This window comes from Danio rerio, chromosome 8 (assembly GCF_052040795.2).
Source record: "Danio rerio strain M-AB ecotype USA chromosome 8, GRCz13ab, whole genome shotgun sequence".
In the NCBI taxonomy this organism is placed as follows: domain Eukaryota; kingdom Metazoa; phylum Chordata; class Actinopteri; order Cypriniformes; family Danionidae; genus Danio; species Danio rerio.
The window spans coordinates 21,472,454-21,491,135 of NC_141028.1; the positions used below are offsets into that span (position 1 = coordinate 21,472,454).

The 18,682-nt window shown below is 38.4% G+C and overlaps 1 protein-coding gene across 1 annotated transcript in view; it reads left to right on the forward strand.

Moving 5' to 3' along the window:
* notch2 (notch receptor 2) overlaps positions 1-18,682 on the forward strand; it is a 70,794-nt gene extending 52,112 nt beyond the window's left edge. Inside the window, exons 17-34 of the mRNA NM_001115094.2 lie at positions 85-237; positions 617-845; positions 932-1,133; positions 1,700-1,853; positions 1,938-2,122; positions 4,817-4,949; positions 5,029-5,271; positions 5,374-5,486; positions 7,008-7,519; positions 7,995-8,345; positions 8,438-8,580; positions 10,488-10,689; positions 11,187-11,277; positions 11,369-11,519; positions 11,631-11,953; positions 14,400-14,547; positions 14,670-14,767; positions 14,876-18,682. Coding sequence (NP_001108566.2) covers positions 85-237; positions 617-845; positions 932-1,133; positions 1,700-1,853; positions 1,938-2,122; positions 4,817-4,949; positions 5,029-5,271; positions 5,374-5,486; positions 7,008-7,519; positions 7,995-8,345; positions 8,438-8,580; positions 10,488-10,689; positions 11,187-11,277; positions 11,369-11,519; positions 11,631-11,953; positions 14,400-14,547; positions 14,670-14,767; positions 14,876-16,270 — 4,826 coding nt within the window. The 3' untranslated portion in view covers positions 16,271-18,682. The remainder of the gene's footprint in view (positions 1-84; positions 238-616; positions 846-931; positions 1,134-1,699; positions 1,854-1,937; positions 2,123-4,816; positions 4,950-5,028; positions 5,272-5,373; positions 5,487-7,007; positions 7,520-7,994; positions 8,346-8,437; positions 8,581-10,487; positions 10,690-11,186; positions 11,278-11,368; positions 11,520-11,630; positions 11,954-14,399; positions 14,548-14,669; positions 14,768-14,875) is intronic.

Sequence of the window (18,682 nt, forward strand, 5' to 3'; positions counted from 1 at the left end):
AACTTTTCCTTGATAAAACATGATGTGAGCTGTGGACATCTATTAAAAGTGTCTGAAGGGATTTTGTCTGGTATGTGTGTGCAGGAGCCCAATGCACAGAGGATAAAGACGAGTGTAAGAAGAGCCCTTGTCAGAATGGTGCTCGCTGTGTGAATATAGTTGGCAGCTACCGTTGCGAATGCCCGCCTGGATACAGCGGGGACAACTGCCAGACCAACATCGATGACTGCAGCTCTAGTACGTGTCTTTCCCACACCGATTTTTCTATATGCAGTGGCTTGGTGGGCACATGCGCGTGTCCTTCTGTTAATATCTTGTTAAAGGAGGGTCGTGCAGCCTAGTGAGATTAAGAAGGACTCCTAAATAAGATGATTCTTATGTGACAAACAAACAAACAATAAAAAACTAATAGAATCTTTGGCTGTCAGTAAAATAAATAATTAAGGTTAATCTCATTACCAGTTTGAAGCAGAAAGAAGATAATTAGTTTGGTTGAGTATATTAAATTAACAAGTTAACTGTGACAGCCCAGAAAAGAAATTGTGTTTTGTATTTTCTGCCTGTCTACTCAATCTGGAAATACTTCAATTTTTTTTCTCATTTGTTTGTTCTCCAGATCCATGCCGTAACGGGGGTACATGTGTTGATAAAGTGGGCCGGTACTTGTGCGAGTGCAGAGCTGGTTTTTATGGCGAGCGCTGTGAGGAAGAGGTGGACGAGTGCGCCAGCAACCCCTGCTGGAATGGAGGACACTGCACAGACTACGTGAACAGCTACACATGCCAATGCCCGCCAGGCTATGACGGCATCAATTGTGAACGTGATATCCCAGACTGCACTGAAACGTACGTTTTCTATATAAGTGACAGGGATTGTGTTACATTTTGTTTTATTATATAAATTGTTATTCATTCCCTCATTCACTCCACAGCTCTTGTCTGAACAATGGGACTTGTGTGGATGGAATTAACCATTTTTCCTGCCGTTGTCGGCAAGGTTTTTCGGGCCAGTATTGCCAGTTTGAACTGAACGAGTGTGACTCTCATCCCTGTAAAAACGGTGGCACCTGCATAGACGGTCTGGGGACTTTCCACTGCAACTGCCCACTAATGTACAATGGAAAAACCTGTGAGGTACAAACTGCACATTCTGTATTGCATTGTAAACATAAACTGTAGATGTTTAGCCAAAGATGAAAATTACCTTATTAATAAATCTCCCTCATGTGGTTTTAAACATTTATGAGTTTCTATCTTCAAGAAAAGAAGATGTTTTGAAGAATGCTGGTTGTTGGGACCTAAGAAAATACTATGGTAGTCAATGGGTTCCAGCAACCGGTATTTGTCACAATATCTTTATTTGTGTTCAACAGAAGAAATAAACAACATGAGGGAGAGTAAATAATGAGATATTTTTCAACTTTGGGTAAAATATCCCTTTGTTTTATGCATACTTTCTTGACCAAATGCTTTTTAAATGCATTTGCATTCTTTCAATACAGAAAATACAAACTAGTTATTTGTAGTGATTTGATCATTTGGTTGCTAGTAAAGACCCTGATATACTCAAGTGAAGCAGTATTTAGATGAAAACTATTTCAACATGTTTAAAATGATGTAATGCCAGTTTGTTCTACAGTTTCACTTTGATTTTGATGTATATCTTTCAGTGATTGGTGTATACACTTTTGTTTTTGCAGTCAATGGTGAATTTGTGCAGTCAGATTAAGTGTCAGAATGGAGGTACTTGCATCCAGAAAGAAATCAATTGGAGATGCAGCTGTCAGCCTGGCTGGACAGGCCTGTATTGTGACATCCCCAGCATGTCCTGCCACGCTGTTGCCCTCAACAAAGGTAATACATTAGACATCTTCAGTGTAATTCCTTTGGAAGATATTTTATGTATAAGTCTTTAATGTAAACTCTGGTGTGCTGCAGGTGTGGCGGAGAACATGGTCTGCAAGCACGCAGGTCATTGTAAGAACATAGGCAACACACATCAGTGCGAGTGTCAGAAGGGATATACGGGCAGTTACTGCGAGACTGAGATAGATGAATGTCTATCCAGCCCTTGCAGAAATGGAGGGACATGTGTGGACTACCAGGGTGGATATGACTGCAAGGTATCACCAATCTCACTTACTAACTGCTGAAAAGTGATTCTAAAACATGTTACAAATATTTTACAAATATTTCACATTAATGCAGTTCATTTGATTATGTAAATAATCCTGCAAAAGTATAATGTTTACCACAAATATAAAAATATAAGCAGCACAATTGTTTTTACAGTGATAATATTAAGAAATTGAGAATGAAGTCTACATTTTAGAATGATTTCTGATGCTGAAAATTCAGCTTTGAATCACAATATAAATAACTTTGTAAGATAAATTAGCAATATCAGATGCGTAGCAGTGTGATTGGGCTGTTAATTGGCAATGGTGGAACTGCCACTCGTGGTATTGTGTTTATACAACAGTTTGACGGCATAATTGTGTATATAAATCAAACACAGAGAGTCTACAAATCCTTTTGTAAAAGGAACTACTTTCTTCCACCAATCATTTACATATGCAGCTGATGTCGGAACAGCAGAAACCGTTGCTAATTCACAAACGTCACTTTAGAGCTAGTGTTTGAATGATTCCCTAGCCTAATGTCTAAAATGATGACAAAACAGTTGATCTTGCTCACATTTTAAGTTTATAAGGCTGAACGGCAAGAAATGCCATCAGTCTAGAGACATTTCCCAGTATTTCTCTGTTGCAATAGGGAGATCACAATAATTAACCCCGAAAAAGCAGAAGCAGGCAAACACTACCAGATCATTGTTGTGTTTGCAATAAGGAAAAACGCTAAACACATGCAGGCATTTCTTCTTTCTTTCTTTTTACTGAACCAGTCTGCAGTAACGAAAACAGGAGACTCATTAGAAACAAACAGATGGCCAACCAAAACTCAGGGTTATACAAAGAGTGGCCAACACAAACACAGTTGAAACCAGAAGTTTACATACACTGTATAAAAAGGCACATAACCATTTTAAAAAGTCATATGTTAATGTGACTAAACTTTTCCTCTTTTAGGTCAGTTAGAATTACCAAATTTGTTTCTGTTATGCTTAATAGCAGAATAATGAGAGAGATACTTTTAGAGAAATTGTTAAAACTTTTCTTGAAAGTCAAGTTTACATACAGTAAGATTATTATGCCTCTGAAAAAGCTCAGATAATGGTGTCAAGGTTTGGAAGTTTCTGATTGGCTAATTGACAACATTTGAGTTAATTGGAGGCAAGCTGTTGCAGTATTTAAGAAAACCTCAAACACACTACTTCATTGTGTGACAACATGGGAAAATCAACAAGCCAGAATCAGCAAAAAAAAAAAAAAACACACAATTTAGTATTTTACACTGGGAAAATATTTTTTAAATACAATTTTGTATAAATACAAAAATTTTTTTGGAGATAAGTCCTGTGCTCTGATGGAACTAACAAAAAAACAAGCCTAGGATCCCAACTGTAAAGTATGGGGGCGGCAGCATCATGTTGTGGGGCTGTTTTGCTGCAGGAGGGACAGGTCCACTTCACAGCATAAATGGCATCATGAAGAAAGAACATTATGTAGAAATACTAAAGCAACATCTCAAGACATCAGCCAGGAAATTAAAACTTGGCCACAAATGGGTTTTCCAAACAGACCATAACCCTAAGCATACTGCCAAATTAGTTAAAATAAGCTTTAAGGACAACAGAGTGAATGTTTTGGAGTGGCCCTGATTCCTGATTTCAATCCTATAGAAAACTTGAGCAGAGTTGAAAAAGCTTGTGTGAGCAAGACAGCCCACAAATCTGACTCAGTTACACCAATTCTGTCAGGAGTATTGGTCCAAAATTCCTTCAAACTAATGTGAGAAGCTTGTGGAGGGATACCCAAAACATTTGACCAAAGTTATACAGTTTAAAAGCAAAGCCAAATAAATACCAAGAAGGTGAATGTTAATTTTTGACTGTCTAGAAATTAATACAATATTCTAAAAAAAATCTCTCATTATTCTGGCATTTAACAAATGTAAATCATTAAGGTAATCCTAATGGACCTAACAAGGTAATCGTTTAGTATGATTTAGCGTCAGACATTTAAAAAAAAAAATGGTTATGTTCCTTTTTTTTAGAGTGTATGTAAACTTCCGGTTTAAACTGTACGTACATTCTTAATATGCGAGTCCCATCTTATACTCAATACACTACAAATTATATGGTACAAAGGCAGCCCTACAACATACTAAGGGCTTATTATGCAGTCTCTGTCACCATCTTGTTGATGGACAACGGCAACCATCTTATCTCTGCTCAGTAGGACAGGCTTATACTTATAGTTGTGTAAATTGCTTCCTTGTCCTCATTTGTAAGTCGCTTTGGATAAAAGCGTCTGCTAAATGACTAAATGTAAATGTAAATAAATAAACTGCATAGTTGCAATCTAAACAACTACATTCTCGACTAAAAAAGCCTCAAAGTACATTATGTTGTCCAATAGCGGCAATATTTTCAAACTGTGATGAGTTTATTGATCTACTGTCAATCTATATGGGCGGAGTAATACACAAGGGTGAGGAGGCTGTACGAGCACTGTTATTAAGGGAATATTGCACGGCTATCAGCCAATCAGAATGGAGAACCAGACAGAACTGTTGTATAAATTAAAATAAGAGATATTTTTAAACTGTAATAACTGTTTTTTGCATAAAGTGTAGACTACCTATCATTCTGTTCTATTTACTCTCTAATAACTAAACCTTTCTTGTTCTTTCAGTGTAAAGCAGGTTTTCAGGGTGTGAACTGTGAATATAATGTTAACGAGTGCCAGTCAAATCCCTGTCGCAATGGAGGAACCTGCATAGATCTGATCAACCATTTCTCCTGCTCTTGCCCTCCTGGAACCAAAGGTATGACTGATTCTTTATCCTCAGATGCGTCACTGATATTAAATATTGTCTGATCACCTGCTCTCTCTCTGTTCTACAGGTTTGCAGTGTGAAGTGGACGTGGATGAATGTGCCCCGGAATTTGGCCCGCGCTGTAAGAATGGCGGCCAGTGTGTGGATGGTGTGGGCCGGTACACCTGCAACTGCCCTCCTGGTTTCGCTGGAGAGCATTGCGAGGGAGATGTGAACGAGTGTCGTTCTGGACCATGCTACTCACCTGGCACCATTGACTGCGTGCCACTTATCAACAGCTATCAATGCCGTTGCCGTCTCGGTTATACTGGTGAGGTCTTATTTTTAGACTCATAAATGGCAGTTAAAAAGTGGATCAATAGACAGTCACTGATTTCTTATTTTTTATGCTTTTATGCTTTCTGCCCTGTAGGTCAACGTTGTGAGTCAATGGTTGATCTGTGCCAGTCCAAGCCATGCCACAACAATGGTAGATGCACTACGAACTCCAGCTCTGTACACGGATACATCTGTACATGCCCACCTGTAAGTTTTAGTTTATATTTCATGAAACATATAGAAAAAACATGTTATTTGGCTTTTTTTAAAAATATATAATTAATAATATTATCAATACTTAAAAGAATTGCATAATATATATTTCAGATTGGCTGATAAAATGAAAATTCAACAGTATAGCCTTTATTCTTAAATAAAAATCATACTGACTCTAAACGTCTTATTTTAAATTAAGTTAATGTTTGTCTTTTTAGTAGTTGAAATAAAAAGAATATAGATCTTTGTATAATAGCTTGATACTGTATGGTCTAAAAGCTAAATCCATATAGTAAGAAAAATGCACATTGTAAACCATTTTTAAGGATGTAAACAAAAGCAATGGTCCCAACGTAATTCCTGTTTTACATTTTTTATTTCTATAGCTTCTGAGAATCCAAAAAGAGCCACACATTGATAAATAATGTTATGATAGCTATCCTAACATTAAGTTGTGATTGAATTACCTCTTGTTACAGTTATGAATTAGTTTGATAACAAGCAGGAAATGTTCATGGGCCAATGACATCGCCACATCAAAATGGTCTATATTTGAGATCTGCTTAAGTGTTGCATCACACATTGTTAAAATATTAGTAGGCCCACATTGAAATCTTCGTGTGCAGAAATCTGCAGATTTTCACACATTTTTAGCTTATAATTTATTTACATGTGTAAATTTATTCAGTTTTTTAAATTAATTTCGGTAATATTATTGACAAACATGAAAATGTTTATATAATTCATTTACAATACAGTTTGTAAAGTAATATTTTCTGTCTTTTAGTAGATCTATTATGTGAGAGACTTGCTTTGTTTACCAAATAAGTGGATCTAATTGGATTTGCATTGTAAACATTTAAATAAAAGTTTAAAATTTATTATTTTTATCTCTAAGGTATTATTTTTTATCTCTAAGTTTTTAGTTACAATACTCCCAAAATCATTCTGCATAAATCCGCAGATCTTTTACAAAATTGTGCACAGAAATAACAAAAAATGTCAGCAGATTCTGTCTGGCCCTAAATATTAGTGATTGATATTTCCTGACAGAAAATAAACATTCAGTTAAATATCCAATATTGACCAATATGACAAAATTAAAACAATCAATAATCACTGTAGTTCTAAAGCCTTTGGTAATTTCGGTAAAAAAAAATGAACCCTCTATGTAATATTCATTAATTGCTCCCTAAAAGGTTTAGGAGATATTTTTAATGACTAATGTGTCTCTTTAACATTTCTCTTGCACCCTTTAACAACTGCATTTCTTTGACTTGGTTCTGCTTTGCTTTGAAATCATTTCTTGTTCTGTCTTTATTCTTGTGCTTTCACTAAACACTAAGGCTGCATAAATCAGGTATGGAGTAAAACTCAGATTTCTTCTTCTAACTCCTCTTTAATCTCCTTTCATTAACTCCTGCTTTCTTACCAGCCCCAGTAATTTGCTTGTAAAGTAGACCGTGATTTGTTTATTTTGCCAATCTAATCGTCCACGTGTGCCTCTTTCAGGGTTTCTCTGGCTTTAACTGTGGCAATTATGAGATGTTCCCATGTGCCAGTTTACGCTGTCTGAATGGTGGACAGTGTGTGGAGATAAAGAGCCGCCCTCAGTGCCACTGCCCAGTGGGTTTTACTGGAACACACTGTGAGATGTTAACAAACCATTGCGTGTGTCAAAATGGTGGCACCTGCATGCCAGATGAGTCCAACAAGTTTAGCTGCCGGTGTCCACCAGGGTTTAGCGGGGAGACCTGTCAGGAGACTCCACCTTCTTGCCCTTATCCGGATTGCGAACAGCGGGCTGGAGACAAAGTATGTGACCTGCGTTGTAAGAACCCGGAGTGTGACTGGGATGGAAGTGACTGTACGCTCCACTGGGACAAACCCTGGAAGAACTGCAAAGCCTCAGTGTCCTGCCCAGACTTATTTCATAACGGCCGCTGTGACCCAGAGTGCAACAATGCAGGCTGCCTATTCGACAGCTTTGAATGCGACAAACATTCATCGGTGGGAATTTGCAAGTATGTTTACCAGTGTATTTTAATACTTTAGCACCTCACTTCTCTCTGCTAGGAAAATTGCTGATATAATTAAGCAGTATTTTACAAAACTACAGTTTTAGCATAAACCTGTCTCTGAAAAAAACAGGAAATGTACTGATAATGGTAGGGTTAGCCATGTCCTTTCTTATTCGGCACCAAACCAAATTGTGCACATTATGCCTACTAGATGTTAATTGCATTATGTTCTGGTATAAAATTTACAGCACATTTTAGACTTATTCAATTCAACTTATGTGCAAGAAAATAAATATTTATGTAAAGTCATAACGAGGACTCACCAGCACACACTTTCAGAGCCATAGCATTTTAGCCTTTATTTTCTATATTTCATTTTGCACTTTTGCTTAATCACTAATTTCATCTCTGCACTGACATGGAATAGATCAAAAAACATGTTCTAGCTCCAATCTCTCTTACCCTTGTTTTTCCTTAGATACGACAAATACTGTGCAGATCATTACGCCAATGGTCATTGCAACCAGGGCTGCAACACGGAAGCATGTGGCTGGGATGGTCTGGACTGTGCCAGAGACACTCCTCCCAAGCTGGCAAACGGCACACTGGTGATTGTGGTTCTGCTGCAACCCAAAGAGCTGCTGGCTGACCTTAAGGGTTTCCTGCGTTCTCTGGGGACACTCCTGCACACCAACCTGCAAGTGAAGCTAGATGAGCATAATAAACTTATGGTGTACCCATTCTATAGAAATGAGCAGAATGAAATTCAAAATGAAATTGCCGCTATGAAGCAACGTGGAAAACGCGAGCTGGAGAACGAGATTATCGGGTATGTTCTTCCCACCTCCCCCCACCCCCCAAAAAATATTGTCTTTATGTACCCTTTGATTGCATCTAATTTTGTATTTGTCCTTGGCTTAGATCGAGGGTTCACCTGGAGATTGACAATCGGCTGTGTACTCAGAACTCAGACGAATGCATCTCCAGTGCAGACCAGGCTGCAGCCTTTATAGCTGCTGAGTACCTGAAGTCAGATCTGCCGTACCCTATCTACTCCATCACCAGTAAGTGAACGACAAAAAACATGGTCATAGCTAGAGATTGTTATCGTCATGGATTGAAAGGTATTACTACCTAGACTGGTACTATTTTGGTGCTTTTTGTTTTTGTATGAAAAATGAAAAAGGCATTAACCATTGCACTTGATTATTCAAACAAATGTGCTGCATACATTAACTTAAACATTTAATTTAGACCGAATGCTTTAAATATATGAAGTAAAAACTTAATGGTCTGACTTTAGCTTTGTGAAATTGTGCTTTATTACGTTTTGCTGCATACATATACAAAAAATCTCTGCCTGTAGGTGGCACTTATAGAACAGAAGGAATTAGATTTTCTTGTTTAGTGTTGTAAACAAAACAACTAGTAAAAAGGTTGTTATTGTACATTTTAAAAGAAAATACCATTCAGACTTTTCTGAAGACAGTGGGTTTCATTCATAAGTACCTTTGTGAAACCCTAGTTACATCTGTGAAAGTTTGATTTTCTTTACCATCATCACTCTATAGAGACTTTTCTTTAAACACAAAATTACCCATTATGCTTTGTGTGTATGCGCAAGGAGAGTGCTTAGAACTTCCGGTCGGCAGCTGTAAACGGTCACATTTGGACAGCTTTGAAACTATAGTTTTAATCTATTTTACCTGCTTTTATCATTTTTATCACTAATTCTGTTGTCCATCAGCACCATCTCCTGGACTGATTATTTAAAGAAATGTTATCTAATAGTATGGAAAACAGCTGCTGTGAGGCATTTTCACCTCAATGTCAGGCGGCATCTTCTGCCGTTTAAATGAAGCCTCGTCATCGCTAAAGTCAACAGTTTCTCTTTCTTTCAAATATATAACCAGCCCAAACAAATATAATTTACCAAAATGTTTGACACACGTGTAGCCTGTACTGTCACACTAACACACTGATTTAAAAATTGTGACAAAGTGAAAATATAGGCTACAGTCATTTCAAAATGACAGAAAAACACAAACCGTGGTAAAAACAACACACGAAATGAAACAAACGGCTAGCGATTAGAATGAACCGCAAATCAGCCAGAAGAGTATCAATAACTTACTTTTATTGATTATTTTTGTAAATTGCATGGCTTACATAACGTTACCTGTTAAGTTTCATGCCAGTAATCTGGTTTGCTCTATAATGCAGTGAAGTATTTTGTGTGTGTGTGTGTGTGTGTGTGTGTGTGTGTGTGTGTGTGCGTGTGTGTGTATTGAAGAGCCACTGAGCTAACGGCTGACAGGCCAGGAACACACACACACACACTGTATTTCTGACGGCAAACACGTGAACTAGGAGAATGTTTTTTTTCTTATTTCTGACGCGATTGAACCACATCTGACAGATTATTACGGCTTTAACAGACACATTTTTAAGTTTGTGCTTCACAAAAACACTGTAATCTATTAGAAACCCATTTTCGGAGCGCAAATTACCTATTGTTAACGGTGTAAATGAAATTTCTAAATATTCTACCTAAAGCAATGGTCGCTATGGCGCCCTCTATGCAGCAGCCAAGAAAAAGGTCTATAAAGCATAAGCTTGTGTGTGTGTGTGTATGTGTGTGCTTGACAGACACATATTTCACATGTGAGACAGCACACTTTTGACTTGCAAATAAACTATTTGCACAAAAGATCACAAATTAAAAATAGTGAGATAAAACGTGCAAAGTAATGTTCATTTAGCAGTAATAGTTTGGGAATGTATTTGTTTTAGTTTATCCTACAACAAATGCAGAACCAATGGCCTTATCAATACTCCAAAATATAATTTAGCACTAATTTAGTCATGCAACAACATTTTTCAGTACCCTTCCTTAGTCTACAAAATGAAATAGAGGTTTTATTAAGTTGTTCTCTCTTTATAAACTGTTAACTGTCCTCTTCCACCTCAGCCAAGCCACCTAAAGAAACTGGGTTTAATTTCCTGTACCTGGTTGCTGTGGCTGCTGCCATCATCCTGCTCATTTTGGTGCTGGGTGTTTTGGCTGCCAAGCGCAAACGCAAGCACGGCACTCTGTGGCTTCCTGATGGCTTTCTGCCAAACAAAGAGAGCAAGCGGAGGGAGCCAGTGGGACAGGATGACTTTGGCATGAAGTAAGTGTTCACCTGAACTCCACAATGATCTCAGGATATTTGGTGCCGTCCTCTTGGAAAGTTCCCTATTAATAAACTGTGACAGTGATGTGATTAAAAAGTACCTGTTGAAGTAAAATAGATTTTATAGGACAATTTCATATATATTTTACTGTTATTTTGAACTGTCACAAAATCACAGGTTTTCCCATTGATGAGCAACATTTCATGAGCATTAATCTCCTAAATACAATCATTTTGGGGTATATATAATTGGCTTAATATTTACATTTTACATAATATTAATAATTATAAATAGTATTTAGTAAAAGTTTGCAGTATTTTTTGTTTACTTTAGTTCATTTACCATCAAAAAAGAGATTTTTGTGCTACTATGAAACAATTGATATTATGGTACCTTAAAGGCATCACATCCTGAAGCTGTTTTTGATGTTTTTTTTTTACCTGTTAATTGGTATCTTCAATCATTCCTTTCCCCTCTGACCTCTTTCTCCCAGGAGCATGCAGAAGCCACAGGATGGAGGATTATTGGATTGCAGTTCGAACCATCACTGGTCAGAAGAAGATCATCTTCCTAAAAAACCTAGAGTGAGACAGCTTTTTTACAGCCCTAAAGATGACATTTGAACATCTTTAGTATGATTTTGATCTACCTGAATGCATCCCTCTAACCCCACAGATGGAGGATAAGCCATTGCTTCCTGTTGGAGTGGATGGAGTGGACAGGAGAGAGTGGACCCTGCAGCATCATAAAGCTGCTGACATCACACTCACCCCCCCTCAGGCAGACAACGACATGGAGAGTCTGGACGTCAATGTTAAAGGGCCAGGTCAATGGACAGACTCATCATTTCTTATTTCAGTTTGAAAAAGGCAGTTTTCATGTCTGTGTTTCCCCTTCAGAAGTTTGACTAACCCTGTATTCTTTTCAATGTTCGTAGATGGTTTCACTCCTCTCATGCTGGCATCTCTAAGAAATGGTAGCAGCCCTGACTGTGGCAGCATGCTAGGAGAGGAGGAGGAGGAAAGTGGTGCTGACGAGCCTGGCACAAACGTCATTACCGACTTAATTGGCCAGGGTGCGTCGCTCAATGCCCAGACTGATCGCACCGGGGAGACTGCACTTCACCTCGCTGCACGATACGCTCGAGCAGATGCTGCCAAGAGACTGCTGGACGCTGGTGCTGATGCCAATGCTCATGATAACATGGGCCGTACACCTCTTCATGCGGCCGTAGCAGCAGATGCTCAAGGAGTTTTCCAGGTAAGGACATGTGCTTTTATTCATATGATACATTAGTTTTTCAGGGTCCCCACTGGTAATCATGCAAAAATTGTAGAATTTTCAAATTTGAATATTTAAAATCTAATTAAAATAAAACAAATTTGCAGTACATTAATGAAATTTTATGGTATTTAAATGGCACTAAAGAGTATTTAGAAAAAAAAAAAATTTTATAAAAATTTTTATTTTTTATATACAATAAATAAAACTATTATTTATTTGTAATAATACTACTATTTTAACCATGTTTTAAATGTTTTAAAAATTGTGTATTTTTTAGTAGATTTTTTTCTACTAAATTGCTATATACATTTTTTAAAGAATACCTTGATGCTATTTTTTTGGTGTTTTTAGTTATGCTTATACTTGCTTTTATGTTATTCGTGCGACTTGTTTCTTTAAAAAAATCTCTATGGCTGCTTTTACACTGCAGATCTTGTTGGTCTATTCCGTTTAGATTTTTTTTAAATAAAACAATAAAAATAGATTATCTTTTAAAAGTGACTCGTATCCAATTGTCTGTATTTACACTGCACACAGCAAGACGCAATGACCAGGAAAAAAAGAGCAGGCGCTGACTGACAGCTGATAATAAAAGAGCGCTTGACTTTTTCTCCATTTCTCTATTTAGTCTGATTGCAGAGTTTCAGTTTTTTAAACTCTATTAGACAAGTTGTTGTACTATATTTTATGACAAAAAAAATTGTCATTTTGCCATCTTCTAATCTAGACCTTTTTAAACCAGTAGGCATCTTAATGTAATGTCCATGGCGTGATTTATGCATGTGACGTATGCTACAGTTTTATATTTAATGGCATGACAAATGATACAGATGTATTGCCAAAGCATTTATAAAGTTTACATTAAGAAAAGAGCATGCATATATAATAAAAAACACAGTAAACAAAGTAAAGAGTAGTAGTAGTAGTAGTAGTAGTAGTAGTAGTAGTAGTAAAAAAAAAAAAAATATATATATATACATTATTCACATATCAATAAAAAATAATAATAGATCAGAATACACTGTACATTTAACAATCAACGTTCTAGGATAAAACAGTAATAAAAACAATAATAATGCTATATAATATGCAATATAGTATGCAATAATAACTTGCTATATGACAATATAAAAGCTTTTTTTAGTCCTCATGTATGAGATTTAATGTATGGGAATCTGCTGAAGTCTGTTCCAAAATGAAAGCATCAGTGGTGATGTTATTCTCTTTGGTTTTTAATGATATGAGACTCACATTGACCTGTGTAAATCCGATCTACCTGCTTACAATGCAGACACAAGGGCACGGATCTGATTCAAATGAGAAAATTTTTTTCCACATATGATCAAGGCCTGAATCTAATTTAAGTAAATTGGAATCCATGTGATTTTTTTCTTGCTTACACGTACAGTACATGGGCCATATCCAATATGTGCCACGTGGGAGAGAAAAAAATCGTAATTGAGTCACTTGAAGCATGCAGTGTAAATGCAGTTTACACGGTTGTTAAGCCGTGACGTATCGGTGATGTATTGAATATTGTTTCTGAGTCTGAGCCGCTACTCATTTGAATAGAGAAAATGTTTGTTTATGGCCACTTTTTAGTCCTATCACATATTAAAGTGAATTTTATATAAAATCATGGTGTACAGCCTATAAACTTGCTGCTTCACAAATACCAAAATTTAATCATTCCTTAATTTTCTATTCGGCTTAGTCTCATTAGTCTTATTAATCTGAGGTCGCCACAGCAGAATGAAACCGCCAACTTTTCTAGCACGTTTTTATGCAGCGGATGCCCTTCCAGCAGCAACTCATTAAACACCCCTACACTCTCATTCACACACATACCCCCATGGACAATTTAGCATACCCAATTCACCTGTACCGCATGTCTTTGGACTGTGGCGATAAACGGAGCACCCGGAGAAAACCCACGCGAACGCGGGAAGAACATGCAAACTCCACACAGAAACGCCAACTGACCCATCCGAAGCTCGCACCAGTTACCCTCTTGCTGTGAGGCTACAGCACTACCTACTGTGCCACTGCATCGCCACCAAAATTGTAACAATTTTTAAAGAATTTATCACTTTCTGGCCATCAAATATAAGGCATGGTTATATACATTGCGATCGTGATTTTCGAAAGTATTACATCGCTTTGTAAACGTTTATTATTACCATTTGATGAGTCTCCCCATACAGTTTAATGTAGCGCTTGGACCCGGAAGCCGCTTCGCGTGACATCACACTTAACAAGTGGATATCTATGATCTTAATAATGGTTATAAATGTACACAGCTATTGCACTATACAGATATTACATTTATATTATCCATCTTTATTCAGGGTTCATGTAAGACATTTTCAGAATTTGTGTGTGCACATACTAATCATTGCTGAAATGTGTTTCTGATGTCCAGATTCTCATCCGGAACCGTGCCACTGATCTTGATGCCCGTATGAATGACGGAACAACACCTCTCATCCTGTCAGCCAGACTGGCAGTGGAAGGCATGGTGGAGGAACTGGTGCACTGCCATGCAGACGTTAATGCTGTGGACGATCATGGTAAGATGAAAACACATATGAATGTACAACAAAGTATAATTTTTTTTAATAAATATAAAAAAATCAAATGAATCAGAAAATAAAAAAGATACCCAGGTCAATCTAGTTGGTCTCATTTTCAGGCAAGTCAGCTCTGCACTGGGCTGCTGCTGTGAATAATGTGGATGCCACTTTGGTGCTGCTCAAAAATGGAGCCAACCGAGACATGCAGGACAACAAGGTGCTCTTTCACGTCTGTTTGCTTATGTGCATGTTTAGTCGCTTTTTAAGCACAAAAATGTTTTGTATGTCAGCCAAACACTTCACCTCTGTTTGTTCTGTGGTGTAGGAGGAGACGCCGTTGTTTCTGGCGGCTAGAGAAGGCAGCTTTGAGGCTGCTCAAATTCTGCTTGACCATTACTCAAACCGTGACATCACCGATCACCTGGACCGCCTGCCGCGTGACACCGCACAAGAGCGAATGCATCATGACATTGTGCGTCTGCTGGATGAGTACAACCTGGTGCACAGCCCACACTCCGGGCCCAACCATGTAGGAAATGGTGGAGGGCACTCATCGATGGTCTGTGGCACAAACGGGACAGGATACATCCTCGGCATGCGTCCTGGACCACAGGGCAAAAAGAACCGCAGAGCTGGAGGAAAAGCAAATGGTGTAGCAGCCGGGACAGCCAAAGATCTGAAAGAAATGAAAGCCAAGAGACGGAAGAAACCAACCGGAGGAGAGGGGCCAAGTGTGGTGCCGGTGACCACAGCTGGAGGGAATGTAAGCAGAGCAGCTGGTGGTCTCTCCGAGAGCTCAGTTACCATGTCTCCTGTGGATTCCCTAGAGTCTCCACACTCATATGCCGGAGAGCCCGTGGCCACCTCCAGCACGGCCAATTCTCCACCTCTGCTTAGCAGCCAGTCAGCGAGGCCCATGCTGCCCCCGGTGAGTCACATGCTGGGCCAGCAGCAAAGCTGGGTGGGTTTGTCTAAACACAGCTACAATGGCCACATGTTTAGCCTCATGCCACACCACCAAATGAGTGCAGGCCATAGTGGCATGCAGCAGCACCACAGCCCAGGCATGTCCGCCCCAATGAACGTCACCATGAGCCGTGAACAACTCCCGCCAATTGTCACCTTCCAGATGATGCCGACCGGCAGCGGGCAGAGCCTCCTCAAGCAGCCACAACAGGGGCAGATGCAGGCCCAAGGGCAAAATCAGCCACAGGCTCAGCATCTACACTGCAGCCAGGGTATGATGTACCCCATTCCTGACGTGAGCATGCAGCACAGCCTATCTCACGCCCTTCAGCACCCTTCTCATGCTCACAACCACACACTCCAGCATGGGCTGCCTGATGGCCAAGCACGGCAGGTGGTGTCCTATCAGCCACGTCAGAGCCCTGTGGATAAGTACCCCACGCCACCTTCCCAGCACAGCTACGCCACTGCCGGCTCTGAGGGAACCACCCCTGGACATCCAGCACAAAAACCCAGCGAACACCCCTACCTCACCCCTTCACCAGAGTCACCCGACCCCTGGTCCTCCTCGTCCCCACACTCCAACTCAGACTGGTCCGATGTCACCACAAGCCCCACACCTCTAGGAAACCCACACACAATGCCACCTTCCTGCCACACACACATTCCCGAACAGGCCCAGCTGCAGCCCCCATCACAGGCCGCGCAGCCAACACAGTCCCAGCAGTCCCAGCGCAGCAGTGTGTACGCATAAAAACTCAGACCTTTGAGAGTGTATTGATTCTCTCTCTTCAGCAGCAAACCATCTTATCCTCCACTCTTTATGTCTTTATTACGCTCTGCATGTTGACTGTGAAGTTATTACATATTGTAAATTCCCAACAGCCCCAATATTTTATTCCAAAGGACAAAACCATTCGGGATTCCTGTTTACAGCCATCTGCGATCTGAGGCAATGTTACCATTGAACGATCACACTGCCAAAAGTAAGGAGTCTCATTTTGGGGGTACTGAAAATTTCAAATTTAAGTCAAACCTTGAAGGAACTTTTAATATGTCATTTTTTTGTTGGTGTTGAAGGCAAACATCATCAAGTTACAGGAATAGTTCACTCAAAAATTGAAATATTCTTTATTTAATCATTTTCAAATCATTCCAAACATGCATGACTTTCATCTGTGGGACTAAAAAAACAAGACTCCATTAAGGTCTAGTGTATAATGAAAAGAATATTTTCTTCAAAACATCCTCCACAGATGAAAAAAAAGTCATATTGTAAGTTTGAAAGCAGACGAAGATGCGTAAATAAAGATCTTTAATTTTGCGAGAACTAATCTTTGATTATTTAATTCATCTTTTTTATGTATTGGGTCAGCTTTCATGTGTTTTGTCCCAGCAAGCAGTTTTTGTTTTTAATAGATGTCTAATAGATGTCTAAACATAGTCGTCTTGGCTAAAACAAGGCTAAATTTGGGCTGACAGTGAAAATCTAATAGACGTCAGAAAATAGACCCAATCTAGACTACACATGAATAGCTACACTTATCAAGTCTTCCTAATCTGTCTATTTGACGACTAGTGTACACTCAAAAAAAAAACTCGTTCAAACTACTTATTTAAAATGAGCTGAATCAACACAATTCTTGAGATTTCATTGGGACAACCTAATATTTTTATGTTCAATCCACATAAATTTGTTAAAAGTATTAGGTTAACTTAATCAATTTGTGCTGGAACAACATAAAAGAATTGTGAGGAACCCTGCATTTTTTACAGTGTAGTTTTGGGCTATTTTTAGATGTCTATTTTCACTGACAGCCCAAGTTCAGCCAAGCTGTCTACGTTTAGATGTCTATTAGACGTCTATTAATCAAAATTGTTTGCTGGGGTTTTTTGTATAGATCAACCTGCATCTTTTTTTTGTAGTGATGAAATGTTTCTTAAATGATTTGGTACTTATTTGTGCACGTGATTGGTGATTCACACTCGTGCCCGCATACATCTCATTCATTCATGTGTGGTTCAGAGAGCTAAACTGTGGTGTACATAGTTAAAATATTACTCTTTGTTTTATGTGTTTCCATGTTGTCTGTTACGGTTTCACCTCTGCTTTGCTAGTGAGGTAAAGGCGGTGTGTAAATATGAATGGGCTCCTCTTTGTTTCTGTTGAAATGGTTTGCAGTATTCAGTGGCCGCACAAACATGACAGAGGTTTGAAGAGGAATTCCAGCAGCCGTCGTCAAGCCGAAGCAGAAAAGCAAATGTTTTCCACAAATTATATTATCAGTGCCTTTTACAATGCATTTGTAACCATTGTTACTATTTTATTGTTCTGCCTTTGTTGTGTTACTGTATATTAATATTCTGAGCGGTTTAGCTAGTTATTTTATTTACATGCCATGTGTTATCTTCAATACAATCAGCTTGTCTGTGCAACCGCTTGAATCACTCGTTAATTAAGAAATCATACTTTATACATTTAAATGTACTGTTTGACTTTTTTCTGTCTTGTGTTTTTGAGCAAAGCTTTATAAACCTGTTTAGTACAATCACATTTTTCAACTGTGTTTTGCACAATAAACCCATGGGTCTCTTAAACACCAAATAAACACTCATAATAGTATTTAGAAATGCATGCATCGGTTAACCAGAGTGGCGATAAAATAGTCTTATGAACTCCCTGTATGAGGTATTTGTTCAGATGGGTGGGTCAGTCAAATTGTTTGTACTCAAGGTCAATATTAAGAGTCTTCTTATGCAAACAGAACCCTTTATGTCCTATAGGCTCCAAATGGCGTATTGTTTTTATTGGTTAATATCCTGTAGCACTTAAGGGCCCTTCAGCAGTATGATCTTTAGTGTACCAAATAGAGATCAAAGAAAAGCTTTTGGCGTATCGTACTTTCACCCAAATGTTATGCAAAGCTATTTTTATATGTGCTGTATATAATTCTATGATTTGGGTTTTTTTATGCCATTGTACTTTATTTTCATGTTCACCAAACATATGCATACAGTATGCTAGAATGAAGTAAATGTTTCGTCTTAGTATTTTGTTGATTTTAAATTTGTGATTTTGAGAACAAACGCCTGTGTATTGGAAAAATCCAAGACAATTGATTAAAATAGAGATGGAACACAATAAAGGAAAACCTTTACAAATTGA